This window comes from Momordica charantia (assembly GCF_013281855.1).
Source record: "Momordica charantia cultivar OHB3-1 chromosome 2 unlocalized genomic scaffold, Mcharantia_2.0 BLBB01000002.1, whole genome shotgun sequence".
NCBI lineage: Eukaryota > Viridiplantae > Streptophyta > Magnoliopsida > Cucurbitales > Cucurbitaceae > Momordica > Momordica charantia.
In genome coordinates this window covers 1,345,192-1,371,900 of record NW_028275160.1, presented here as the reverse complement: position 1 = coordinate 1,371,900, position 26,709 = coordinate 1,345,192, and the positions used below count along the sequence as shown (strand labels likewise).

Here is a 26,709-nt window from a genome sequence, read left to right as displayed (position 1 = left end):
TTCGCATATCATTTTTTCCCATTATAATCTATTTTGAGAGTACACGAAAATGAAACAATTTTGTAAATTCAAAGACAGTAAAAATAAAACCTTTCTTTTACCTGTTATTTTAACAAGTATATAATAATAAATTCCAACACTTCAAAAAGGAACATATGCTTATTAAAAAAAAAAAAGAGAAAAAACACTACTCAAGAATCTAGGTGTGGGATTCGAATTTATTGCACACAAGTTGCAGACAATCGACGATGAAATGAACAAAATTGCAGCGACAAGAAAATAACGTTTGGAAGACTGACTTAATATTACAAATTGACATACTTTACACAAGCTTTCAAAGTCCCTACCTGAGGCCACTGCATCAATGGAAAATTGTTGGCCTATTATATCAAAGCTTAAACTACTTGTGCTTCAGAAAATCACCAACTCATTTATTGTATGACCCATCGGCTCATTTCTGTTCTATGAACTTACAAATTGCCCTCTGCTCCACCATGGAAATCTGCACCCCATCACTCAAACCAGACTGAAACTCTTCATTGGAAGTAGAGAACAAGAAGAAGAACGCGTCGTTCTTCCTCACTAGAATAAGGATTCTTACTGAGCTCCACTGCGCTTCATAACAGCAATGGTGCACAAGTTGATTCAGTTTTAAGTGACTGGGGCGTGGGGGGTGGGGGCGATGTTAGGGTCTGATTCTGATGGTGTCCAAGCATAGACGAGCAAGCCCAGAACAAGAATGATGGCTCCTGCTACAAATCCTGTTGGAAGAGAGGAAGCAACACCGATGTACGGGAGCGGCAAGGTGAACATATACACTGATATTGGCACTGTTCATGTGAAAGAGAAAATGTTACCAAAAATAAAATAGATGAAAAGATAAAGCAATCGTCTTTTGAGAATATGCAAGAATGAGAGGAGACAGTGTTTGTGGCCCTCCCAAGTAACTTGTTCTTGAAAAACTATGAAGAACATGTCAGTAGATGGTGACTTTCGAAAAGTTCTAAGATTGGCTAATCAGGGCTGATTGCTGAGCCTAACGGGGCATAATTCAGGGGGAGGACTTGATATCCTCAACCAGCAGTATAATTTATTGACCAACTCTCCCTCAGAGCTAAATGGAAGTTTTGCTAGGGAAGCAATATGAATTAAGGATTTTGGATCCTTCAATTCGGCACAGAAGAAACGAATCCAATTTCTGATTGTTCTAATGGAACCGTCTAGGATGAGTAAAAGTAACATGAAGAGATGTGAGAAAGTACCTGAAAAAGTGGATGCAAGAGAAGAAACCACGGCAGATGAGATCTTGAGGAGATGCAACAGTGAAATGTTAAACCCTATATTTACAATAATAAAAAGAAGAGGTAGCAGTGGTGCACCATCACATCCTGTGATCAGGAAAATCCTTTTAGTATCTAAACCAAACACCAAATTCGAAATGATAAATATAAGATAGCATAGCATTTAGAAGGTCCAAGCTGGCAAACAACGAGCAAAACTATCATATTCTGTTGTCCCACGAGCGGACATTATGTTTTTTCATTAAAAAGGAAATATATAGACCACTGAAACAAATAGAAGATGAAGACAAGCTTACCAGTTAAAGTACCAAAATTTAGAAAACAGGCCGCGCCATCTCTAAGATAGCTTGGCAGTTGACTAAATGGAATACCCCATAACTTTGACAAGAATGGTAGGAGAGCTAGTATGAAAACTGCCTGCACTTGACATGAAACAACTTCTTAAACTGCAATTAATAATAGAAGAACAAAAATTCGGGATCAAGAACATGAATCAAACTGCCGTACCTGGAAAGCAGATCCAAAAGAATTTACAACAAATAAATCAATCGTCCTGCCCTGTACAGAAGCAATTCAGATAGGAATTTGTTAGGCCTCCAATAAAGAAGGTTTACTCAAGAACATAACTGGAAAAGTGGATGACGGCCACGATTAGAATTAACACTTCTAATTATTTACTTTGTGAATATTATGATGGGAAGTTATATCTTCCATCTGTAGTTATGTTGGCTTTTCTTTGTGTTTCTCTTACATGTCGTTTTTGTAAGACTTGGGGTAGCTTTTGTATCTTGTGTGTTTTCTTAAAGTAGTGTAGAGAGTTAGATGACCCTCTCGAATCGGTCATCCACCGGGTTAAATTGTTTTGTGGTTTGTATTGCAGTTTATGATAGTTGATCTTGATAGGGGATACCTATCAGAATTTTACTCAAACCATTCAGGATTGAGGCATTTATACTCCTATATCAAATGTGCATAAAAGAACTCAGGCAGCATGCACTCTTCAATTCCTATGATAATAAAATTATCAATTCACAATTCAACCACTTGCAAAAATTTGAGTGTATGAAATTGGTTTTAGAATTTGAAAACATAAAGCCGGTTTTTTGTCTTATTTTCAGGTAATAATCAGCAAATAAAATTTTCCTTTTTTTTTCCTCAAAAAAAAAAAAAAGAAAGAAAGAAAGAAAGAAATCAAGTCAGCACAGATAATTGTTTCTTATCAAAAAGAGAAAAGAAGAAATGTTGCATAATATACCTTCAATTTTCGGGATGCATCCAAGAAGATGATTTCCTACATTAGAAAAAAAATTCATTAAAGAAACAACGTGCACAATTTACTGTGAAACCAACTATTATTTAGCCACCAACTACCTTCAAGACTGTATCAGCTGCTTGAAACAAGAACGAGATTATCATCAAAAGGCTCCAAAATATACCAGCTTCCTTCAAGGAATGCCCAGCGTTGGAACCACTGCAGATGCAAGCAAGCAAAACACCCTCTTGTTATATGAGGGGATAAGACCTTACAACAAAATTCATGCAAGCAAAGGAACTAGTGGACACAGCAAAGATTCTGCCTTCATAACCAGATAGTGATGAAAACGTTCGTGCATCAATAATATAGAATAATCATATAAGTTACTTTACTAGTTAATAGTTAAGGCAACATCTTGGGAGGAATTCAGGCCAGTTGAAATTATACTTTAGAAGATGGATAATTGGAAACCTCTCTCCAGGTTAGAATAATGTCTTTAACGGGGTGTTTTAGTCACAGGTTTTGGGAACCTATGTTTATAATTTCTTAGTTTAACTTACCAAAATTCATACTATCATATCTGACCCATAAGCCAAAAGCCCCAAAGATAGCCAAAAATGCTAATCAATAGGTATTTTAACTCAAAGAAACTTTAGGTTTCCGTAAGCCCATAGCCACCTTATTTGGATTTATTGCTAGCAAAGGTATGTAAGTGCTAAGATATGAGAAAGTATAAAATACTTCAGAGGTGCAACTGGTAATTTTGGTCGATATAACTGGAAAAGAAGACATTAGAGAGTAAGTTTCCTAATGATGATTGTGTTTGGATAAAAATGTGTTTCTTGACTGCGCAATGGCCATCAATTCAGAGTTGTTCAGGTGTTCTTTATTCTTTTTTATAGTATCTGATAAGTATAATACTAAACATTTGACAGTGACACTGCAATAATCCAAGGTTGACGGTTATATATGTATATTTTCTGGATAAAAGACAATATATTCAAAGAACCATCAAAAGAGGAAACAGCCTAAGGGCAGAGGGTAGAACTCACCCTCCCCACCCTCCCCCAATTTCTAAACAATAACAACATTCCAATCAAAATCATTGACAAAAAAGGATAAATTATGTCTCTCAGAGAATTCCAACATCAATTTAAGATTTTTGGTACCAAAAAGCTGCAAGATAATTTTTTTTGTTAACTAGATATTATATCTGAGCAACATAGTTCCAGTAATGCGTATGCTACATGCAACGTTTTAATAACTGATCAAGTGAATTCATAAATATTTTAAATACTTGATATTCCTCTCTCGACCTTGAATCTATCCCTTTATATCGCCTCACTTGATCAGTTAAAGTAATGTGCTTTTTTAGAGAGAAAGGACTAATCAAAGCCGCACGCTTTAGAAATGTGCCTCAAAGTTTAGCTGCTTTACTTATGTATTCACGATCACAGGATATTCTTTTTATTCAAGTTCATAATGAGCAACTAAGATAATATAGTTATTTTGAGCCTGCAGAAGTAGTAATTGCTGATGATGAAAATTACCTCGCTACAGTAATGACTACACCAACGGTAACAAGAAAGCATCCAAAAAGTTGATTGGTCCTGTACCTCCGCCCAAGGAAAATAATTGACAGGATAATTTGCCACACAAGAAAAGTCTGCAAACAAAATGGACCATAATAAGTAGCATGCGTATTTTGCAGAAACCTTAACAAAGAGAAGGCTACAAGAAAATATCTGTAATATTTGTATTTACTGGATTTACTCAACCTATATATTTAACAGAATCTGGTCATCTATAGAAGAAAACTTCTTGTTTGTGCGATCTAAACAATGCATGTTCTCCATTCTTATACTATGACACCAAAAAAGAAATTAAGATGAATCTATTCCATACCTGTCTTGCTATAGGATAGCATGACTTATGAGCAGGCTTTTGAATGAGTGAAATGCTAGCAGATGTCACTCCAAATCTGAATTTTAAATAAGTAATGCTGTGATGCTAAAAAACGTCTGATATCTCCTTTTTTGTTATTATGATTAGTTACGATTCACGATTACTTTATAGATATATTTGAATAGGAAGGTAAGCATAGAAATTCTGTGAGGATTTGGATTTTTTTGTCCACTCACCATTCATGATATTGTTCAATACTCTTGAAAGTATTCTTCATTGCACTGTTTTAGGAGGTACTGTTCATTTAATTAACCATCTTATTGAAGTCCTAATAATTGGATTCTCTATTAGTCATTATCTAACTCTTGATGAATGACCAACAACCTAATGAAGCGTGATGATGCCCAAAAACTATTCAAGAGAAGAAAAATAATAAGATTAAAAAAAAAGGAGTCATTAAATTCAAACGTCATTGTCATCTACGCCTATTCATTTGTCATTTCAAGATGGGGAGGGCCAAGAAGAAGAAAAACAAGATAAGATTGGAAAAGAGAAATCATTGAGCATAAAATTCAAACAAAATTTTGGCGTGGAAAAGGACACCAAAATTATCTGAAGCTCTGTACCAAATTCAAATATTTCTACAGGAGTCGTTAAATAATGCAAAGCCAACAGATGTGATTTAATATCAGGAGGAAAAAAATGCTCGCTCTGCTTTACCTGAGACAAAATTGGAATTGATGCTCCAGAAAGAATGGCTGATCCAAGGAAAATAACAGAAGTTAGTTGAAAGGATTTCTATTGTAACAAAGATGCAATTAATAATTACAAAATTGTAACAATAACAGACGAGATGACATCTAATTCAATAAATATATTCTTTTGTTCCTATAAAAAATAATAAAATAAATAAAATAATAAATAATTAAGGCCCCTGTTGATGATGCTTTTATTACTTTTTCAAGAAGTTAAAGCCATTCATTAATAACTTCTTTGTAACTTTTTTTCACTTTTAGCATTTTTTATATTTTATAATATCTGAAAAGTACTTTAAAAAACCAAAGCAGTAATTAGCATGTATCTCAAACCAAGAGGTTGTAAGTTCGATCCCCACCCCCACATGTTGTATAAAGAAAAACACTTTAAAAAGAAGGCTAAAATTGCAAAATGTGTTTTGATATACATTACAAAACAAGGAAAATTGTTACTTTGTGAGCATGACTTTCAAAAACAGAAAATAATTAGAAAAAACGTTATCGAACAAATGAAGTATAATCAACTTAGTTTACTGCTTTATGTTCGGATATGTTTAATATGTACTTTTTTTTTTTTGTTCAACTATGTTTAAATTGACATGTTTAATAAATACTTAAAACTTAAAACAAATATTTATTTTAAAAATTAGAAAGAAAAGGAAACGGAAGATTGCTGAAGTGAGGGATCTTGCTAAAGGCATTACCCGCTGCTGCCATCCCTGTCGCAGCACCAAGAGCTTCCAAGAGGCCAGCAACAAGATATGGGCCCTTTGGCATGGAAAGCATCTCATCCGTAACGACGCCAGCATGATACCGCAGATACAAAATAGAAAAGTAAACAATTAAATACCTGAAAAGAGTAGAATTGTAAGAAATTAATTTAACCCAATCGTAGCGCTTGCACATGCGCTAAGTGAGTGCCACGCAAAGAAACATTCGGTCCACATTATAAAGATATGCAAAATCATCAGTGGAGCAAACGTTTAAAACAAAGTATAAATAACTAGTGTGTGCATAAGCGGCAGAAATATAATTAAAGTCAGGCAATGAAACAGCAACAGCAACATGATAATCAGCAGAAAACAGCCAGCTTTATAGAGTTTGCTTTAACGTATGAAATGTGGGTATGACTCAGTAAAGATGAAAACTTGGTGTATTGGTTTGATCAGGGAATCATACTATGTAATGAGACTGGATCAGTAAAGTTCAACGCTGATTCTGGTATATTATGAAGGGGTTAGATCTCTTGAAAGAAATGGAATATCCATGATGTAGAAAATTGGAATTCCTAATCAGTCTTAAATATAATTTAAGATTCAAGATATAAAATAATGACAATCCCAACTAAACTCCTTGTTGTACGCTTATAAAAAATATTGTAAGATACGCCAATCATTTCTTTATTGTTTATTAAAGTAAATATTTTTAACAAAGGTGTTTGTCTGTGAGGTGTGGGGAATGCACTCTGCAGGACAACATTAAAAATTAACTATTTTAATTGAGGCGCAGCCGCGGGACCAGAAAACATTGAGTTAAAAATTCATGTCCATATTTTTTTATTAAGATGGGGAGTTCCCAATAAATATAATATGCAATAATGTGACTTGAAATTGAAATGAAAAGCGAATTTGTCTTTCAAATCTCAGGACCACAAGGAAGAAGCAAAACTCACCACAGACTCCTTGGTGTGACCCAGAAAATGGAAAAGTGCACTACTGAAAGAAAAAGATATTATAGTAGTACCAATAAGTGAAACGACACCGTTTCCAACTTTAATGATCTATAAGGAGCATATAATATGTGATACAAATTCAAACCGGTCCCACCATTAAATACGCCCACTTTATCAAGCCTATAATTTATCAACCCTCTTTTATTTTTCTGAGATATTTACCACCCCTCTTTAAACAATAACTATTCCCCCGGTCAATACTTCAAGCCTTACAATTCTGATCAAATTGCAAGTGGGCCGTAACGCTTGTTGAAGATTCTGAAGAACCACCCTCTAAAGTCTTCGCTTTTCATGTGGTTTCAACCTTTACACCTTTCCTAAATCAGTATCTACAGTCCGCGGACGCTACTTTATTTCCTTTCTTAATACTTTTCTAAACCCGCATCATAGCTTTTGCTAAAGTTCACAGAATCTACATCATTCCTACGATCATAAAAGAAAGTGCCCATTAACAAAAATCTGAGCTTTAGAAGAGAGTGGTCAAAGTTCTACTGTAGTTACAAAGTTCGGTACGATTAACCAAACCCATCCACGTCAACTTTACAAGTCACATCAAAACTCAGAAGTGTAACATTTCATATTTTTACCGCATATATCCCAAAAGTATAATAAACAAAACCATGATGGACTGAACCAATGACTTCTATAATAACACATTAATAATATATCTTTTTCAAAGTTGGGATCACAATCAATGGAAGGACGAAAGAAATATCAACGGTGGGGGATGAAAGACAGATGCCTATTTTCAAGCCACCATGGTTTTTAATAGTTATATTACTCAATCAGAGAGTATTTACTAAGAATTGTTTTAAATGGGATTATTCTTGTTACATCTACTGCCGTGTAAGGTTCGTCCATTTTGAACTGATTTCCACCAAACTAAAAATGTAATAACTAAAACTATTAACTATTGAAGAGAACGGCGTTCGTTCACTAAAAGACAATATACTTGCAGTTTGATAAAATTTGGGGATGAAAAATGAAGTGTGAACTTACTTTGCTTGATCACCAAAAATGACCCAACCGAATTTCAAAAGGACAAGAATTACATGCTGCCTATTTTATTTGTATGGCATAGGCCCATAAGGCCATAACTATAAGTTAAAGCAGTAAAAGGACTGATCCAAAGAAAAAGCTACAGCATTAAATTGAGATATCGGATTAATTGATAAATTTGACGTTAATTCTGTTTAGTTAATTTTGAGAAAAATAGAAGAAATCTATTTTTGGTGGTACTGATTAAGGGCAGAAAAAAGGGGGGAGAAAATGGCGGCAAGTACCCGAAAGTGGCGAGCTGAGCGAGAAAGAATGGATAGCGCTTCAAAGGAATCAAAGCCAGCTTATACAGCACCCGATTGCCTACACCGAAAATCACCGTTAACGCCGCGGCTACCACTATCTCCACCGTCCGATTGCTTCTCCTCAATTTCTCCGTCCTCAGATTCTCCAAGATCTCGCCACTGTTCCCCTCCGCCAAATTCTCCACCCTCTGATCTCCCACTGCGTAGGAGCAGGGCTTCACCCTATCGTCCTCTCCACCGTCCGATCGATCCCACGCTCCCGACGGCCCCACCGCTTCCGCCACCTTCAGCCGCCCATTCTTGGGAAGCCGGAGGACTACACAGCCACAACCGGACCGTAAATTGTTGTCTCTGTAAATGCTGAGCAGAGAAACCTCGGCTAGGCTTCGAGGTTGTTGCCGCAATCGGAAAGGACCGCGGAATGAGGCGGCGCCGGCTGATAACCGGCAGGACCATGATGTCATAATACAATTTCCGATGAATTATGGCCGTAAAATTCTCAGAGGGAGCCGCGTTTGGCTTCTCGGTCTCGCAGCCTCTCAAACGATGCTCCGCGTTCGTTCCTTCAATGTTTAAAGGCTCGTCGAATATCGTTCCAGAATAAAATAATAATAATGCGAGGAAAAGTGATCAGATACGGACGGGCTCACTCCGTCCAAATGAGACTCTCATCGTTATTCGCTACGACTGATCGCGATGGACACGTGTTGATAATCGACAGGGTGGTGGCTTTTTAGGGAATTCGGATAGTAGAGTTACAGCCGTAGATATCCTAATGCGACAGTCGTGATGATGACCGCAGGATAGGATTGAGAATGGGCCGAAAGTCTTTGTCTTAAATAGGAATGGACGTGGGACCAACAAGAAAACATTTTTTTTTTTCTTTTTTTAAGCATTGCTTCCATTTTTAAATTTTAAGATTTATTGGGTTTTGTTTTGAAAATTTAATATTGTCCATTAGTTAAATTTGTATTTATTTTTTTTAGGTTAGAATATTATTTTCGTTCTCCCTTTATTGTGGAGATAAAGATCGGGCTCGTTCCGTATTTCTCAGTTCATTTCAGTCTATACACTTTAAACTTTGATTCATTTTTATTCTTTTACTTTCAAAATATTTATTTTGATCCTTATAGTTTTAGATAGTGACGATTTTAATTTTTTAATTTTATTTTTAGTTTCATCTTTTCAATCACATTTTCAATATGACATTACATTCGATTTGCAATTACAACTTTATATTATAGAATTTTCGTATTTTGTAGACCTAAAATTTGTATTAAAATTTTGCAAATGAAGATTAAAACGATCACTTTTAAATTACATGGATCAAAACAAATATTTTTGAAATACAGGATTAAAATAAATTAAAGTCGAAAAATGAACTGTGTAAAAATAATTAATCAAAATGAACTAAAGCGCTTTTATCTTTAATTTATGACAAGTTGCATTGCACATGTTTTAGCAATTTCTATTTGATTTCATGGCTAGGTCTAATTTTCCTTATAGTTGCATTGGCATATCATAACTTTAATTTTGAGTATTTTGTTTTTGTTTGAATTTGTGTGTGATAGATTAATTGGATCATGTGTAATTATATAATCTAGTTTTGATAAATTATCAAATCATCCTTAATTCGCTAATAGAATTATATTTGATAAAATTAAACCAGACCTGGTTAAATACATGGTTTTTTTTTTTTTTTTGCCAACGAAAAATGAATACTGAAATAACTTCCTGTAGTTTATTATGGGTTCCAAATTTGGTGACTATTTAAATTTACAGTTTAGCCTCTCAAGTTTTCTATTTTTAGGAATATTTTTGGTATGACTAAAAGTATTATCTACCAAAGTACATCATGCTCAAGTATGATTTAAACATAATTTTAAAGAAAAATATATATATATATAAATCAAGCTTGTGTTTTTTGGCCTAGACAACTTAAATTAAGAACTAACGAGAAAGTGACATGACATATTTAATTTTCGATTAACATTTTATAAATAATTGTTACTTCACTTCTGTATTATTCGTTAAACTAAGAGAAAATATTTACGCGTAATTGTTACCTTGTAGTATGAAGTTGCAACTATCAATATATTAAACTATGCATTAAAAATAATTTTGTAGCCATTACTCTTTTTTTTTCTTTTCTTTTCTTTTCATTGAATGTCTCGTAGAAATCTTGAAGTAGTTTTGAAACTTAGACAATTAAACTACTATATACATATAAATGAATACGAGACACACCAATACTCTAAATTTTGTTGAGTATGTGTCTCTCTCTAAATTAAGTTTGGTTTATGAACTTAGAGGGTGTTTGTTTAGTCTATACATTTTAAATTTTTTTAACAAAAACTTTCAAAATAATATGTACAAGTTACATATAATTAATTTTTTTTGATAGATCTTCAATTTTTTAACTTGATATCTAATAGATTTTTTACTATTAGTTTAATTTGTATTTAAAAGTGATGGGTGGGTAGCATGAAATTAAATCAACATGGTAAATGGTAAAAAAAAAATTTTATTTTTATTTTTTTTAGTACAATAGTTGGGGAGAGGATTCAAATTCATAATTTATTATTAGCTATGCTTTCTTTAAAAAATGGTAAAAAATTATTAAATAACTTAACTCAATGGTAATTGGTACATATCTCTAACTAATAAATTGTGAGTTAAAATCTATTTTCCACTTATTATTAAAATATTAAAAAAAAAACCTTACCAACGGATACTTAACTGGTTGGATAGATATTCATCCGGATAGACAAAAATGGCGAAAAGATTACATTTAATCTTCTCTAAAATTTATAAGGACGAAGTTGCCCTTTTGTATTTAAGTCTAAATTATTGGTAAAATATGTAAAATCCAAAATTAAATTTAAAGCATGTTTGAGTTGCACCGATAATTACAGCAGCTGCCACTGGGGCCCACCATCCTGATTCTGGATTAATTGCGAGTGGTCGGTAGAGCGACGAATTGGCTAATCTGCAAGGAACCACAAATTTTTCAATAGACATGGAGAGGAATTTTCCCGAGAAAATTTTCTTGCAAGAATCTTCTCTTCGTTATACTCTGGATTCTAATTGGAAGGAAACGTTCTCCATCTACTTTGGCAGTTGACGGATTCCTTCAAAGTCAAGTCTCTTCTTCCTCACTCGGTGGATTCATTGTATGTAGTTCTTGATCCCCTTTTTCATTTTCCTTTTCGGTCGTTAGGAATTAATCTGTTTGGCTGTCGAGAAAAACATGGGTAAACGCAGTAAATTGAATTAAAGTTTCCTTTCTCGCTATTTTTTTTCCCTATTTTGTCGCTCGGAACTTGCTGGACTAGAATTCAGCTTAGTCACTCCGGAGCTACTGCCCTTTTCTTAATTTTTCAAATTTTATTCTTCAAATATCTTACCATTCTGATGAATTCTTCTTCTACGGTTCTATCTCACAATAGTTTGCTTCTACAACGTTACACTGTTTTCTTGTGATGTCTGTTCGGCTTTTGAAGCTGGTGGTGACCATGTCAACTCAGTTTTTGTTTCTTGTATTGAAAGATTAAAACTCGTATCCTGATTATTTGCTGTTGATATACAAATGCTCGGCAGGTCTTATGGTGTCCATTTTGTGAAATCTGGCCATGAGTTTTTGAGTTATCAGCAATGAACTTGGAATTTCTTCGTGATTTTCCTTGGTTTAGGGCCCGGAGAAGCAAAGATTTAGGTCCAATCCTTGAAACTTCAACCGCCATTGTGGAGCAAGGCCATCAAAATACTCGTTTTGATATTAAGATATGGGGATTTTCCCTTCTTTCACTTCTTCCTTGGGAAAACAATGCCAATGCTGGGGATATCATTATAGCAAAAACTACTATTAATAGAAACTTGAAAAGGCAAGTGAAACATCGTAGGGCTATTGAGAACCGTGGTGGAGAAACCCCATTACGATTTAAACCATATGTTTGTAAAGTTCCGTGGCATACGGGTGTAAGAGCATTTCTTTCTCAGCTGTTCCCACGTTATGGACATTACTGTGGTCCAAATTGGTCTAGCGGAAAAGATAACGGGTCTCTCGTTTGGGATAAACGACCTATTGATTGGCTGGATTTCTGTTGTTATTGCCATGATATTGGTTATGACACTCACAATCAAGCGGAATTGTTAAAGGCTGATTTGGCATTTCTCGAGTGCTTAGAGAGGCCTAATATGGTTACAAAAGGAGATGCTCATATCGCTACTCTTTACCGGACCATGTGTGTCTCAGGTACGTCAAAGTATCACATATTTCGATTTTATCATTCGAAAGTGTCTAGATTCGTTTATACTCCACATTCCCTAACACCACGAGGCAATGTGTCTTGTTCTTTCTCGTGGGGTTAGGGAATGTTATTTTTTTAGGAGTATGTTGTTTATGTGATTCGCTCTTTGTTATAGTTCTTTATTGTATGACAAATATGACAGGTCTGAAGAATTTGCTAATTCCTTATAGAAGGCAACTTATTCAGCTTCAGTCTCTCCCTCAGCAACCTGCAATTCAATTTGGATGGCTTAGCAATGTGAAATGGTTTTGTTGGAACCTGCAAAGAACTGAAAAAGGGCATCCCAAGGTCTGAAAAATACTCTTTGTAGGTACTGCGTTTGCTATCTGGCAATCAAATACATTTATCCATTACAGCGTTTCATCCGAGCATCCATCTCCTGTATAGATATACGTAGTCCCGTCTACTTATTGTGTAGTAAATATATGTACATCATCGAGTTTCGGATTTCTGGTAACTTCCAGCATAGGTGTTTCGTTGCTAACATTTTTGCTACTATATCAATCCTAGTGTATGGACTAATGGCAAAGGCTTACTAAATCCTTGCTATCTAAGTTAGAATCTACTAGTGAAATGAAGAAAGTGAATGATGGTATTGTTCTATTTGAATATTGTCGCACCGTGCTGCTCCAAAACGACGCGATGTTTAGACTCTGATGTTTAATTGTGCCTCTAGGAGTATGATAATTCGTTAATATTTGTCACTGTGAACATGTTTTACAGGATCCATGTGGACTTGTTGCATATTTAACAGTTCTAAATTCTCCACTTCTTCCTACACTGTGTCATAATTTTATTTTATTTTTTTCCATGTCTGCCTTCTTTGTGGTTGTGCAGTTGGTATGTTGGTAGTAGAGATGAGTTGTTATATTCATTTTATATTGCAATGATATTTTTAGTGATATCCCACTGATATTTATCCAGTATACAAGAGACATTCATGAAAATATTGGTGGAAATATTAATAGTTTTTATGAATGTATTGTTATTTCATTACTTATTCCATGTTGAAGTGTGTTGAGCATATTTTTGGAAGGCTTGTAGATAAAACATGCAAAAAGTTTCTTAAAAATTATCACCAGGCTTAAAAATTCACTTGGATGTTTGGAAAATTGGACTGAATTAGCCTTTTCAAAGGCCAACTATGAAATGTATTACTCATTTCATACTCCAAATTTTATGTTTTCTAACAAATCTGTTTACGTCACTTTTACGTTAAATTACAAATTACCCTTTGTTATCTTATCTCTTATTTTTTCGGCTCTTTCCTCCTACTCTCAACTCCTCTCTTATTCATTCTTCTATTTCTCTAGAGATCATTTTCGTCTATCTTGTGATTTGATTCTTTTTTTCACTATATTTTTCAAGGACGTGCACTCCTCCCTCTCCCTCTCTCTTTCTTCCATTTTTATCTACACCACATCCCATTCAATTTTTTTTGTTATCCTTTGATTTTGGATTTTTTTGTTGTGATTTTGAAGGCACTCACTTTTCTCTCTCCTCTCTCTTTCTTATTTTTCATTCATCTTCTCTCAATCTTGCTTGACTCCATTGTTGGAGCTTAAAATTCAAAAAATAAATTAACAAAAACACAGCATACAAAAGAACGGGTCACACAGAGAAGTAAAAAATCAACAAAGAACATCAAGAACAAAGAGTTCCACACAAACCCCCCACAAAAAAAAAAAAAACAGAACACAAAAAAAAGGCTAAAAAAACATAACACACAAAAAAAGGCTATTGCTCCTGTCGCTCTCGCTCATCGGAAAAAAATCGTAAGTGGAGCTTGTTGCTTGTTTTTTGAGAGAAGGTGAAGAAAAAAGAATGAGAATGGGAAGAGGCGGGGTTTTAAGTTGGAGAAAAAATGAAGAGGGTAAATACGTATTTTCACACAAAATTAATGTCAGCAAATATTTACAAAAACATAAAAATGAGAAGAGGGGCCACATTTTATAATGGGCCTTTGAAAAGGGTTATTTAGCCCGATTGTCCTAGATATTTCGGTGGATGCATATGGATTTTATTTAGACAATTTCTACCAGAGACGAGGGTCTGGAGTGTCTCTTCGACGTACTAGCAAGATAGCATTCGTTTTAAATTCGGCCATTGATAGAGCTTATTTGAGATTTATTTTCATATTAGGTGGTTATATTTTTCTTGGTTCTAATATATATTGTGTTTCTTATGCCATTTGTGTATTTTGTTCATGTTTTTGTAGCATTTTTGCCGGGTCTCTTTGTTTCCTATGTGCACCGTGAGATGAGATCCCTCTTTTTCTTGGAATATATCTTTGCCTTGGGAAAAAAAATGATGGTCTTTTAAGGGAGCATAAATATTATAATATTATACTACAAATAAAGAAGAGAAGACTTTGTATAATCTAATATACTGTGCAAAAAAATTTAATGGTATATTTAGTTTATCTCAAAAGAAAAAGAAAAACTCTTTATTTTCACACATTACAATCTCTCTCTCTCTCTCTCTCTCTCTCTCTCTCTCTCTCTCTCTCTCTCTATACTGTTTTTTCTCTTCTCAAGTTGATTGGTATTTTGATGACTTCCATCACACAAGCCCACCATGATTTTGCTGCCAAAAGTGTATTATCAGTTACAAAACTAAGGTTTAATTAATGTTAACTTCCCACAAAAGTCACACCAGTTTATTATGTGCCCCAACCAGGTATATTTGCAGTTGCCTCATTTACCATCTTTACAAGCCTTACCTGCAAAACCAAAATCATAACAAGAGATCTATAAACTTGGAGAAATCACTTCTAATCACATAAACACATGAAATAAATATCGTCCCGACTCACCAAGAGCGACAACGACAACGACATTGAAGGAAAAAAGAAAAACCGAAGGCTACGACAAGCGTAAAAACGGAGTATGTAGAAGGAAATACGAAGTTTGAACCACTGCCCAGAGTTGTTATTGAAACACAATCCAAATTTGGCTAATTTGTCTCCCTTGTTCAGGAACACGAAACAAATATGAATCCGTGATGAAGAACATACCAAAGTGAAATGATGGAGCTACAAGTCAAGAGCGACGATCGAAGGGTCTAAGGGGGAAAAATTGACTTATCTTTACTGTTTTAAAAGCTTCTGTTAGTTCTGGTAATGGAAGGAACTAAAATCTGCTAGTGGATGAACCCTAGTATCTTCTACGTGAAATCTTCATATTATACTGGATATGTTCGAATGGGATTTGACAAACTGAAGACCATTAACAGGTTATTGATTCTAATCCGCAGTTTCTCAGACAGATTCTGGAGAAGATGAGATGAGGTTTCAGAGACTTACTACACTTTCGGGAACTCCGGGAGGAGGTAAGGAAAGATTTCTTGGTGGAGGACTACTGAGATACGATCTCTTGTCAAAGCGCCACTCCCCAATCTTGCCATATGTCAGTTCACCCTGTGAATCGAGCATGAGTTAAGATTAGACTACCTAGTGCGTACCACTAAAATAGTCCAAAACTAAATGGCGTTCGATCATCAGCTACGGTTCAATACCTTCATATTGTAGTCACATCCATAGGTATAGTGGATGATGAATTTCCTACCGACTTCCAAATCCCATGGAGGCTGAAAAACTTAACAGCCAAAGATCAATAATCTATTCATGGTTTCAGAAAGATCATAACTAATGGATGGAACTCTCAAAATAGGTGAAACCTGCAGCATGAAATCTTTGCGGAGAGTATGCCGCACACCGTGCAATGCAGAGGCTACAGCATAAGCATACCTACAAGAAGGGAGTCATCTGACATCAAGAGCGGTTACACTGATTCCGATCCCAAGCCTATTACCACAACGTTAAACTTTGATGAAAAATATCAGTAGAACTCACATCTCGAGCACCCAACCAAATGCCTTATCAGTAGCGGGATCGTCTTTCATTCTCAAGGATATGTTCACCCATGTCGGTGCGATCTCCTCCAGCAGTGTCTAATATAGAAAACGCGATCAGTAGATTCAGAACTATCAATCATCCTTGAAAAAGCAGGACAATATAATGATCATGTAAGCTGTACCAACTGTAACAATGTGCATTTTCATCTAATTCAGTCTTTGCTCAATCAAGTAAGTTCATGAGCAGTCCAAACAAATTCAAAATTTTACCTTTTCAATGATTACTGGAGAATTTCCAATTGGATCAATGTTGGTCACTGGACCACTCTCCTCAGGATAGAATGCCCTGATGATCTTCTCATGATCCTCTGGCTTTATGTAGAAGAACGGAAATCCAGCAGGATTCTTTCCATGCGCCAAGTTGGGTAAAGGATTCACGAATATGTGATCGGGTTCTGCCATTAGTATATATCTGCATCAGTCAAAAGCCACCCATCCTCAGATTTCATCAAGAATGGAAAGAAAGAAAAGCTTTACCAGAAAAACCCAGAAACCATCTCACTCTTCTTCAATGCTTGCTTTCTCCAGCCATTGCACAAAAGCCCAAGGTCGGTTTAGAACAACATAACCCTGAAATTTTCATCGATATTCGATGCGTTAAGTTCAACCATCGTTACAGACAAAACCAAAGAGAAGATCAACCAGACAAAAAACCAATGTATAAATGAGCTTAACAGTAAGTAAGACCAGTTAAGTCTGAAGCAGAGCATCTGCAGAATCTACTAAAACAAGAACAATAACCAAAAAGAACAACAGATTCTCACCCGATCCAATCCCTCTGGCAAAGGATCAACAATAAAAGTAGAAATCTCCTTCATTAAATTATCTGGCCTTCCTGAATGCAAAACTCGAGTGAAGTTTCCCATGTCAGATCCAGGCATATCCTTCACTTTCTTATACCAATAATACATGATCCGGCACTGCCATTGACTGTAAGGAGCATCAGTTGCAGTGACAGCCACATGGTATTTTGAATTGGTTTTCCCTGCCCTGCCCGGCAATCGAAGAACTGGATCAAACCCATCTGAAACCCAACTCCCTTTGGAAGCTTTATTGTGAATGGTCATGGTAAGCAAGTTATAAGTAGCAAAAAGAAACCCAAGCGCAAAAAGCACCAGAAGAGCTGGTGAAGTTTTCCTCCCAATCATCGGTTTCGGTTTCTTGATCCCTTAGCAGCTTGTCATTTCACAGAATGCTGCACCAATAACCAAAGGAAGAGAATGTGAGGAGCACTAGAACTAATGAAGCTACATCAATGGCGGCTACAAGAACTCAACAATCTTCTAGTTCTCAAACATGCAACTGAATTCAACACCTCAAAATAGCAGACAACAGATATAGCTAAGAAGAGGAAGCGCATGAGTATATAAACATGGCAGAATGCGAAATGGCAAAACCCAGATCTGGAATTCAGAAATTTGGGCTGGAACAGTAAAAAACAGAATCAAAACATCAAAACAAGAGAAAAAAGGAATGGGGAAAAGAGAAATTCATTCAAATAAGAAGATGGAAAGAAACTGAAAGCTCCAGGTAACTGAAATGACATTGATTCATACCAGTAGAAATAAACGTGTAAGAAACCGAAGAAAGCCCAGAAATCCAGAAGGGGGTGCAGAAAAAAAAAAAGTCAAGAGCGATTAGATTTTGGGTTTAGAGGGTTTTTTCAACAAGAACGCTTTGGACCCAAGAGAAGAAAATGGGCGAAACGTGGGGGCTTCGCCAAGCTTTGAAAGAAACTATAAAACTAAAGAAAATAAGGTCGTGGGTCGCGATTTTTTATGGAGATCGATGTGGTAACCAGCCGTCCAAGGTAATATATATAGATGGGCCACTCATTCGGGTGCGACATTCTGGATTGCGACAAACTTTATGGATCAATTTTTAAGCTTTTGTTTTGGTTTGTTTATAATTTCCCTCTTTCTTTTGGTTTCCAGTGAGCATTCAGACAAAAATTTGAGTATGTGTCATATCAAAATCCACTGCGTTGCAGACACTTTAGAGCAGAATAAAGATCCCTTACTTTTGTTCCATCTATGAACTTTGTTTTCCAATGGATTAACCACACCTGGATGGCTTTAATCATTTTTTTGGCTCATATTATACCCAAAAATAATGGGTAATTTGATGTGCTTAAAAGTAAATCTGTGAAGGCGTTTTTACTATGAGAATGTCATTTTGATACTGTTCTAAGAGTTCAGGCTTATTATAATTTTGAAAGATTCGATCTTTTTATTCTTGTTTGAATAAAGCCAATTGGGTGAAGAAGATTGATGATGGTAATATATAGAAATTCTAGAATAATTATGCGTTTGGCTATATCATCCTCTTACTTTGTCGCAATTGGAAAGATATAATACAAAAGATTTTGTCACTTTTTTTTCCTTTCTTTAATTTGTTCCTCTCCCCCTTAATTTTTTAATTTGAAATAGTGTGTATATATATATATATACACACACACAAAAGTAGCATGTAAAATTTTGCTCATGAAAATATTTTTGACTTCATCCATACTTAAGCACATAAGCGAGTCTTGACTCACGTTGGATAACAAATTATTATGAGTAGACTAGATTTTACAGTATCTTTCTTAATAGAATAAGGCAGGATACGCACATCTTAACGAGGAAGTACACCCTTAAAAAAGTGGCTCTGGTGCTTTAGCAGATTGTTCCTAAATTAAGGTGGAAGATCTAGGATTGTTGCAATGATTATCCATCCTTGATTAGTCAACGAATAATATGTGTTTTAAACACTAAATTGCCATTCTTAACAAGCAAGATTAAATAGTAAAGATTCTATAAAATCAGGGAATACTTAGTATCATTGTAATATTAAACTATTTTTTGTATTTGACTCTACTTAACAATAACCATGCTTTTGATATCAATCAAAATATAGTTCGACGGGTTAAGACACTTATGTCTGGTCAAAAGGGCGTGAGTTGAAATTCTCATCCTTATAATATTGTACTAAAAAAATAATAAAATAAAATAACAATGCTTTGACTCGGGCATTAAAATGTGTTTGGCAAACATTAATTGTATTAATTATTAATTCTTTCCTTACACGTATTCTTTACCCTTAATAACACCGAGAGAGTATATTAAATTCACTTCCAAAATAATTAGACATAGAATTTGTGAGGTGTATTTATTGCTAAACAACATACCGTAAATGCTTCCTCAAAATTAAAATAATAATAATAATAACAACGTAAATGCAATAAAATCTTTATGAGGGTATGTGAATTTTGTAAGATATATTTATATTAACCGCATGAGATAACTATATATTTTCAAAGTAAACAAATTTAAATTTTACAAAAAAATATATATAATAATAATATGGAAGAAGTCAAGTAGATAATATAATTCTAAAGAAACATAATTAAAATTTAAAAAATTTGATGTGAGTATATAGATAAAATTACATATATAGCATAAATGTAAGTTTTTTTTTTTCAATTCTTACACCATTGAATCTTTTGTTGATGAAAAATTCTAGTTACTATGTAAGTTTTCACCACTATTACTTAGATATTAATTTGTCGGATTAATGAAAGTCGAATATTATGTCCCTCGCTTCTATTAAAAATTTTCGACGAATATAACATGTGGGGATGAAAAATTCTAATTACATCACTATGTAAGTTCTCAACATTGTTACTTAAATATTAATGTGTCGGATTAATGAAAGTAGAATATCATGTCCCTCTCTTCTATTAAAAATATTCAACAAGTATAACATGTGAGGATGAGAATCAAATTCACAGACTCTAAGTTATAGATATAGATATATACCAATGTTCGCATTTGACAAAAAATTTCTAACTTGTTATTCTTTATTTTATCTAATTAGTTGACTTTTTTCTTATAGGTTATGGCAAATCATTATTTAATATGATCCTATTGGAATATATTAGAACCAATTTTTGCTAAAACGACCAGAATTCAAATTTATGGTTTTTTAGTTAGAGAATATGCTATTAGAATCAAAATTGATAAAAGTTAATTTAAAGTGCATGAATTAAAAGTTTAATAATAATAAAAAAAAACATGTTCATGACAAAAATCATATAGTTGTAGAGGAAGCCCTACGAGCAAGAATAATCCAACAGAGAAATCGATAGAACACGAAGAAGCCAATCATAATCCCCACATTCATCCTCCGGATATCCTCCTCCAGCCCTCTGTTCTTCAGCACATCGTCGCCGGTCAGCACGCAGAGTCGCCGCCGCCCTTCATCGGCCCACGAGAAACACTCAGATTTCGCGCCCCAATACTCGTTCACCACCATCGCCTCCAAAGGGTACCGATACAGCGATATGTAGTACATGAAAATCCAATATCGGGGAATGTTTTGTTTCGGAATGAAGTAGCCGGAGAAGAGGAAGAATCCGCCGAGGACGGTGGAGATTAAGGAATTTCCGGTGATGAAATCCGGCGAGATCGCGCTGAGGAACAGCACCAGCGAGCTCGCCATCATCACGATGAGCCAAACCACGAAGGTGAAGAAGGCGAAGGCGCCGATTGAGGGGTTTAGCCCTACGAGCCAATACACTGGGGCGGCGAAGAGGACGGCGACGGCGAGCAAAAACGGGAGGAAGACGATGGTGTTGGCTATCATGTAAGAGGAGATTTTGTAGACTCCTCTCGAGGCTTCTTTCATCAGAACCCTTCTTTCCTGAAGGAAAATTGGGAGGGCTTCCACTGTAGAAGATAGAAGGAGACTGAGGCTGAAAGCAAAGAGGCCCAATCTCTCTGCAACTCCTCCTTCGTCTCTTTTTACTCTCAGGTAAACACTTCCAAGCCCAATTCCTCCTACAATGGCTTGCAATGTTCTACCTAGAAGTAGTTGATTTGTTCTGTATATTAACTTCCAGAATCTTGAGCACAGAAACATAATCTCTAGCAAATGTGAAGAATAAAATATCGATATCTGTCTGCTGTTGTTGTGTTTTGGGATTTTGTCAATGACTTCATCAGGCCAAAGTGGGGAGGAGAAGAGCTGGTTTTCTTCTTCTTCAATTTGGGTAGTTGTTGGGGGGTTTGAATCTTCTTCTAGTTTATCTATGATTTCCATGGCAAATTCTAGGGCATTTAGTTGAATTGGGATTTGAATTCCCATTTCACCAATCCTCTTTTCTAGTGATTTGAGGCTTCCAAAATGAACAACTAAACCATGGGAGAGAACCAAGAAGTTGGAAATGTATTGAAGGATTCTGTAGCCTGGTTGATGGATTGAGAGAATCACAGTTCTTCGATTCCTTCTTGCCATTGAAGAGAGAAGTTCAATAACTTGAAGAGCAGAAGTGCTATCTAAGCCTGAAGTTGGCTCATCAAGCAGAAGAATTGGTGGGTCATGAATCATTTCAACTCCAATTGAAACTCTTTTCCTCTCCCCTCCAGATATTCCTCTCTTCTCTTCATCTCCTACAAAACTGTCTGCCACATGAAACAGACCAAGCTCCTGCAGTAACCTCTCCACTTTTTCTTCTCTCTCTTCTGAACCCAATTCTCTGAGCCTCAACTTGGCCATGAACATCAAGGTTTCTCTCACAGTCAGAAGAGGAAGCAAATTGTCTTCTTGTGTCACAAACCCACACAACTTCCTCAACTGCTCAGGACTGTTCATCCATTGATCATTAATGGAGATTGCTTTGGGGTCAAAATCCCTCTGTTTCACTCTCCCTGATATGATCCTGAGCAGAGAAGATTTGCCTGTTCCACTTGGGCCAACAATGGCGAGAATTTGAGAACTTCTTGCCACAAATGAGACAGACTTGAGAACATTAATGGGCTTCGGTCCTCGGATCAACTCAGAAAATGACGTGGGTATGGACCTGTTTGGAAGAACAGAAAATGAGAGACTCCTGATGGAAAGTTTCTTGGTGGAAATGGAAGCATCGGGTGGTGGTGGAGAGTGGTGAAAAGAAGAGGAAGAAACGCTGGTGGTTTCCTCTGGTGAGTTGGATGTTGAGAAAAGGGTGGCGGAGTCGTCTGCTATGCTTCCTTTTGGAAAGCAAACCGCCATTGTTGGGTGATTTCAAGCTCAATTGTTTGCAGGGATTTTCATGGCTGCAAGCGAATAAGAAGAAGAAGAAGGGCTGGGAATGCAGAACTTGAGAGCTTGAGATTGTTAGTTGGAACAACCAAGCTTGATTGCAAGACAAATTTTCCAGTTGATACTTAAATCTTTGGGTGATGAAGAAGTTGGTCTCGTTGGTGAGCAGAACTGTTTTGACTATTCTGGGAAGGAAAAACTTGTTTGGCAGTCGAGAAAGTTTGCGGAAATATTTTGAATTCCAGGAAAATGGGCCTAAAATTCTTAACCTTGTAAGGAACTAGGAAGGCTGCTGCCTAGCAAGTCCAAGCACAATTGTTGGATCAATCTGCACGAATGATCCATGTTTTTTGGGTTGATGAATGCGACAGATGGAAATTAATCTGACAGAAAGAAAGAAATTATATATATGTATAGTTTGTTGTGGACAAATTAATTATCGAGAACTTTGGTTTAATGTTTCTAATTGTACTTGCAAGTTTTGTTAGGGATAAAATTATATATTTATCAATTATAAACGTACTATATCAGGTCCTAGTTCTAATTATAGCAAAATTTAATCATTGGAACTCACATCTTAAAAAATAGATAAATCAAACTAAAATTTTGCAACAAGAACAATAATAAATTAAAAAAAAGAGAGGAGAGATTCACACCAAATTTATACTGGTTCACCCAATATGGGCTACATCCAGTTCTCTGCTAATGTGGCAGGTTCCACTAAAATGTTAACCTGGCAGGTTCCACTAAAATGTTAACCAGAAATAGTACAAAAGTTTACAATGGCTCAAGAATAAATTTTCTCACTTTTTTCTCGAAAATGCCCAACAATAATAACACTCTCTATCTCTTTCTAGAGTACAAACTAATCTCTCACTACAACACCCTCGTACAAAAAGAGTTGACAAAAATCCAAACTTGAAGTTCTGCCTCGAACCAGTGCCATGGCCCTCCATAGCAGCGCTCTGCACTCAGGATCTTTTTGACTCTGCAGCATCTCTTGGCTCCACATTCTCAATTGGATTCCTGGAAACGCTATATTAGATCCATGGCCGAAGCATCTTAGAGTTAGAGAAATGTAAGGCACAGAAGGATGGTTAATTTATAATATGATTTTCTTTGAAAAAAAAAATGAAGTACCAGAAACTTGCAAAAACTTAACAGTTATTTAGTTTTGGGAGTGTATTAACTATTGAAGTTCAAAGATTTGTTTGATGAAACTAGATAAGATTCTATCATCCTAGTCAAGATTTAATGACTAAGTAGTGTGTCTGTGTTCTAGCTGCATTGGATTCTCCAATGTTACATTTGTTAAGTACAATAGACATGTGTCAAACACTTGTTGAATTGGATATTTATCAAATACAATTGAACATTTGTAAGTATAATAGATACGTCTCAAACACATATTGAACAATTATTTGTCATTAGAACTCGAGTCTACAAACATATGTTAAACAAGACTTTAGATGATTAGAAAATGATGTCACGATACCGTACCAAGCTAGTCAACCTTTCCGCAACTCCAGTGTCATTTCATTTGATACTTTGATGAATTTCATGGTTTTTTATGTTTTTATACTTGCTTTGGGAAAGTTTTCTCATACTACTGTTGCAGGGAAAGCTTTGTGTATTTTTCACTTTCAGCTGGGGAATTTATCAGGAATAATTAAACCAAACAAAAATCAAAAAGGCAAATGGTTAATAGAATTGGCAGTTGTTTTGTAACCACTCAGTCTTGGAAAAATTTTCCTGGTTTTGCTTGTGAAATGAGATTGCCTCCATAGTTTTACATAAGGAAATTATCTTCTTTCATTTATTTATTATCTTATCTTCGTGAAGTGCACTTGCATCTTTCGATGGACCTCGTACACTCAGAAACCGACTTGTCTACAATGTAAGCATCCATTTGAGTTCATGATTCTACACCATTCTCTTGATGGAGATATGTGCACACATATTTTCTAGTGATTTTCTAGCTATTGGCTTATTTGCTTTCCTAATCACCCTTTCGTTTATTTAATAATATCTTTTAAAATGTGATTAGTACTACAAATATGAAATCATTCATCAATAATATAGCATGAGATAGATATGTGATTCTCTTACCATTTACATCGAAAAGGGTAGAAAAGTCAATATGCAATTCATACAAGGAAAAATATGGCGATGGGTCATAGCATCGGAAATTTAAGTCATGCATGTTTACCTGTTCTTCTGCACAAATTTGAGGAAAAACAATGATACACTTTTCATAGGAAAATAATAATAATATAAGTTCACTTTATCTCCTCCATCACGTAAAATATCTATTGTCAATATTGCCCTTTATTATTTTTTTCATTTTCCCCTTTATGAAAGCTTAATTTCTTAAAAAAATTTCAATTATCTATATTTCAAAAAATTTTCTTCAAGAATTACAATCTCCGTAGTTTTAAAAGTAAATTCTTGACTTGATTTGGGTAATTGAAACTTATATTCAAGAAAATATGAACCACCATTAAAAAGATTTGAACTAGTTTAAGTTTTTAAATAATCCAATAACAATTTTTATTATGAACTTAATTACCTATAAAGACACTATACTGAGATATAATAGAATAGGAAAAGTCAAGTGTAAGATGTAAGAAGTAATAAACTTTAGGACAACTTTTGTTAAAAGGGTCTCAAACCTCGTAAAATTTACATCTGCGAGAGTAACACAAGAAAACTTGATTATAATTATGTGATGTGATTAGGCAGCCCTTAACATGATATCCTATAGAAAATGAGATGATGTAGTGTCAATTATTTGTTATGCATTTGTTCTTACTCTTTGATCTGTATATTATTGCATACTGTTAGCATCCTTAATATTACATGTTTGAGAAGAGTGTACCTTGCTTCTGAGAGATCCATGGTATAAACCATTGATTGTTGAAGATTAGAAAGAACCCTTTGATGATCTTGAAGAGTACTATCTGTATAAAGGTGATGATGAAGAGCTTGAGAAAGCTTACCTGGGTTGCATCCTCGAGTCTCTGCATCGACAGTCGTAAGTGGGAGAACAATGGATATGGAGGCAGGTCGACAAGTAGCACGACGGATTTCTAGGCCAAGTGCTGCAGAGTTTGCTGCGCCTAGCTCATCACGCGAGCCTACAAAGAAAGATGCTTCTAAAGATAAAACCGGTCGACGAGCTAAAAGAGCTTTAAAACAGGAAGCTGCCGATAAAGCAGCAGCAGCAAAGCATCAGGAACATCTAGCTAGGTTGGGTCGGAATTGATTTTATGTCCAAGTTCTTGTATAGAATAAACCTTGTGGTTTGACCCCATGTGTACAGGTTCTAAGATTTAATTTTCTTTTCTGTAGTTGATGTCCCAATGAAATCCTAGATGGGGAATATACTTGAAAAGGTGTAAAAAATTAGGACAAAACATGAGAACACAGGAAGCCTGGTCTAATAAGGGAAGTGAGACAAAATCAGACAAAACCCATGCAAGCAAAGCAAGAAGTTATAACTTATAACCCATTACCCATATATGCAAAAGGAAAATCAGATTGCAGAAAATCAAGCAAACGAACAAACAGAAAACAGAGAAAGCAGAGACAAAAATGAAGGCAAGGCAAGGCCAGATAGAATTTCTTTCCACTTGACCTGCCATTCCATAAAAGCAAAAGAAAAAAGAAAGAACTTTCTTTCTCATCGCATTTCTTTAACCATATATGCAAAAGGATCCAATTTTTAAACCCATGAAAGTGGACGGTTTAATTTTTACAATTAAATTAAAGTTGAAGGTTGAAATTGCAACCACTGCTATAGTTTTTATCTGGTTTTTGCATTTTTTTCAAAAAGAAGAAAAGAAAAACAAGCAAACAAGAGAGAAAATTATTAAGAATTAATTAGTGGTTAATAGATATTACCTACCATTGTCAAGAAACTGACATGCAATTTTCTCAAAAAGAAAAGAAAAAAAACAAAAAAACAAACAGAGAAAATAAATATAAGAGAGAAAATTATTAAGAATTAATTAGTGGTTAATAGATATTACCTACCGTTGTCAAGAAACTGACCTGCAATTTTCTCAAAAAGAAAAGAAAAAAAAAACAAAAAAACAAACCGAGAAAATAAATATGAGAGAGAAAATTATTAAGAATTAATTAGTGGTTAATAGATATTACATGCCTAC

General features: G+C 35.1%; 4 protein-coding genes across 5 annotated transcripts; 1 reads left to right on the top strand and 3 right to left on the bottom strand.

Annotated features, from left to right (window-relative positions):
• Nucleotides 1-188: 188 nt before the first annotated feature.
• LOC111020603 (protein CLT1, chloroplastic) lies at nt 189-8,845 on the bottom strand. The gene is made up of 10 exons (XM_022297307.2): nt 8,232-8,845; nt 5,921-6,066; nt 5,182-5,219; nt 4,107-4,222; nt 2,673-2,772; nt 2,557-2,592; nt 1,809-1,859; nt 1,598-1,718; nt 1,263-1,388; nt 189-830 (listed from the first exon to the last, which is right to left on the bottom strand). Exons 1-10 carry the CDS (start codon nt 8,714-8,716, stop codon nt 652-654), a joined length of 1,398 nt encoding a protein of 465 aa, XP_022152999.2. The 5' UTR covers nt 8,717-8,845; the 3' UTR covers nt 189-651.
• A 2,378-nt stretch (nt 8,846-11,223) lies between these two features.
• Nucleotides 11,224-13,165, top strand: LOC111020578 (Phospholipase A2 family protein). Its single transcript, XM_022297274.2, has 3 exons — nt 11,224-11,425; nt 11,853-12,507; nt 12,705-13,165. Exons 2-3 carry the CDS (start codon nt 11,907-11,909, stop codon nt 12,854-12,856), a joined length of 753 nt encoding a protein of 250 aa, XP_022152966.1. The 5' UTR covers nt 11,224-11,425; nt 11,853-11,906; the 3' UTR covers nt 12,857-13,165.
• Nucleotides 13,166-14,917: 1,752 nt separating this feature from the next.
• LOC111020671 (hydroxyproline O-arabinosyltransferase NOD3) lies at nt 14,918-18,274 on the bottom strand. Of its 2 annotated transcripts, none has more exons than XM_022297393.2 (9): nt 18,034-18,274; nt 17,242-17,672; nt 16,980-17,047; nt 16,688-16,889; nt 16,416-16,513; nt 16,241-16,310; nt 16,079-16,150; nt 15,867-15,980; nt 14,918-15,284 (listed from the first exon to the last, which is right to left on the bottom strand). In XM_022297393.2, the coding sequence occupies exons 2-9, from the start codon at nt 17,623-17,625 to the stop codon at nt 15,225-15,227; spliced, it is 1,068 nt and encodes a 355-aa protein (XP_022153085.1). In that variant the 5' UTR covers nt 17,626-17,672; nt 18,034-18,274; the 3' UTR covers nt 14,918-15,224. The 2 variants fall into 2 exon arrangements, with proteins under 2 accessions (XP_022153085.1, XP_022153086.1); XM_022297394.2 differs by lacking the exon at nt 18,034-18,274 and adding an exon at nt 17,793-18,005.
• Nucleotides 18,275-20,488: 2,214 nt separating this feature from the next.
• ABCG23 (ABC-2 type transporter family protein) lies at nt 20,489-22,584 on the bottom strand. The gene has a single exon (XM_022297402.2). It carries the CDS (start codon nt 22,508-22,510, stop codon nt 20,549-20,551), a length of 1,962 nt encoding a protein of 653 aa, XP_022153094.1. The 5' UTR covers nt 22,511-22,584; the 3' UTR covers nt 20,489-20,548.
• Nucleotides 22,585-26,709: the final 4,125 nt, after the last annotated feature.

Bases quoted from the DNA above. Each gene is read 5' to 3' on its own strand.
- LOC111020603 (XM_022297307.2), bottom strand. From the start codon at position 8,716: ATGACATCATGGTCCTGCCGGTTATCAGCCGGCGCCGCCTCATTCCGC. The intron at 2,773-4,106 runs GTAATTTTCATC...TTGCATCTGCAG, and splicing joins GTAGTCATTACTGTAGCGAG to TGGTTCCAACGCTGGGCATT. The intron at 2,593-2,672 runs GTAGTTGGTGGC...TTTCTAATGTAG, and splicing joins CAGCTGATACAGTCTTGAAG to GAAATCATCTTCTTGGATGC.
- LOC111020578 (XM_022297274.2), top strand. From the start codon at position 11,907: ATGAACTTGGAATTTCTTCGTGATTTTCCTTGGTTTAGGGCCCGGAGA. The intron at 12,508-12,704 runs GTACGTCAAAGT...CAAATATGACAG, and splicing joins CCGGACCATGTGTGTCTCAG to GTCTGAAGAATTTGCTAATT.
- LOC111020671 (XM_022297393.2), bottom strand. From the start codon at position 17,625: ATGATTGGGAGGAAAACTTCACCAGCTCTTCTGGTGCTTTTTGCGCTT. The intron at 16,514-16,687 runs GTAAAATTTTGA...TTTCTATATTAG, and splicing joins CTCCAGTAATCATTGAAAAG to ACACTGCTGGAGGAGATCGC. The intron at 16,311-16,415 runs GTGAGTTCTACT...CCCTTCTTGTAG, and splicing joins TTTGGTTGGGTGCTCGAGAT to GTATGCTTATGCTGTAGCCT.
- ABCG23 (XM_022297402.2), bottom strand. From the start codon at position 22,510: ATGGCGGTTTGCTTTCCAAAAGGAAGCATAGCAGACGACTCCGCCACC.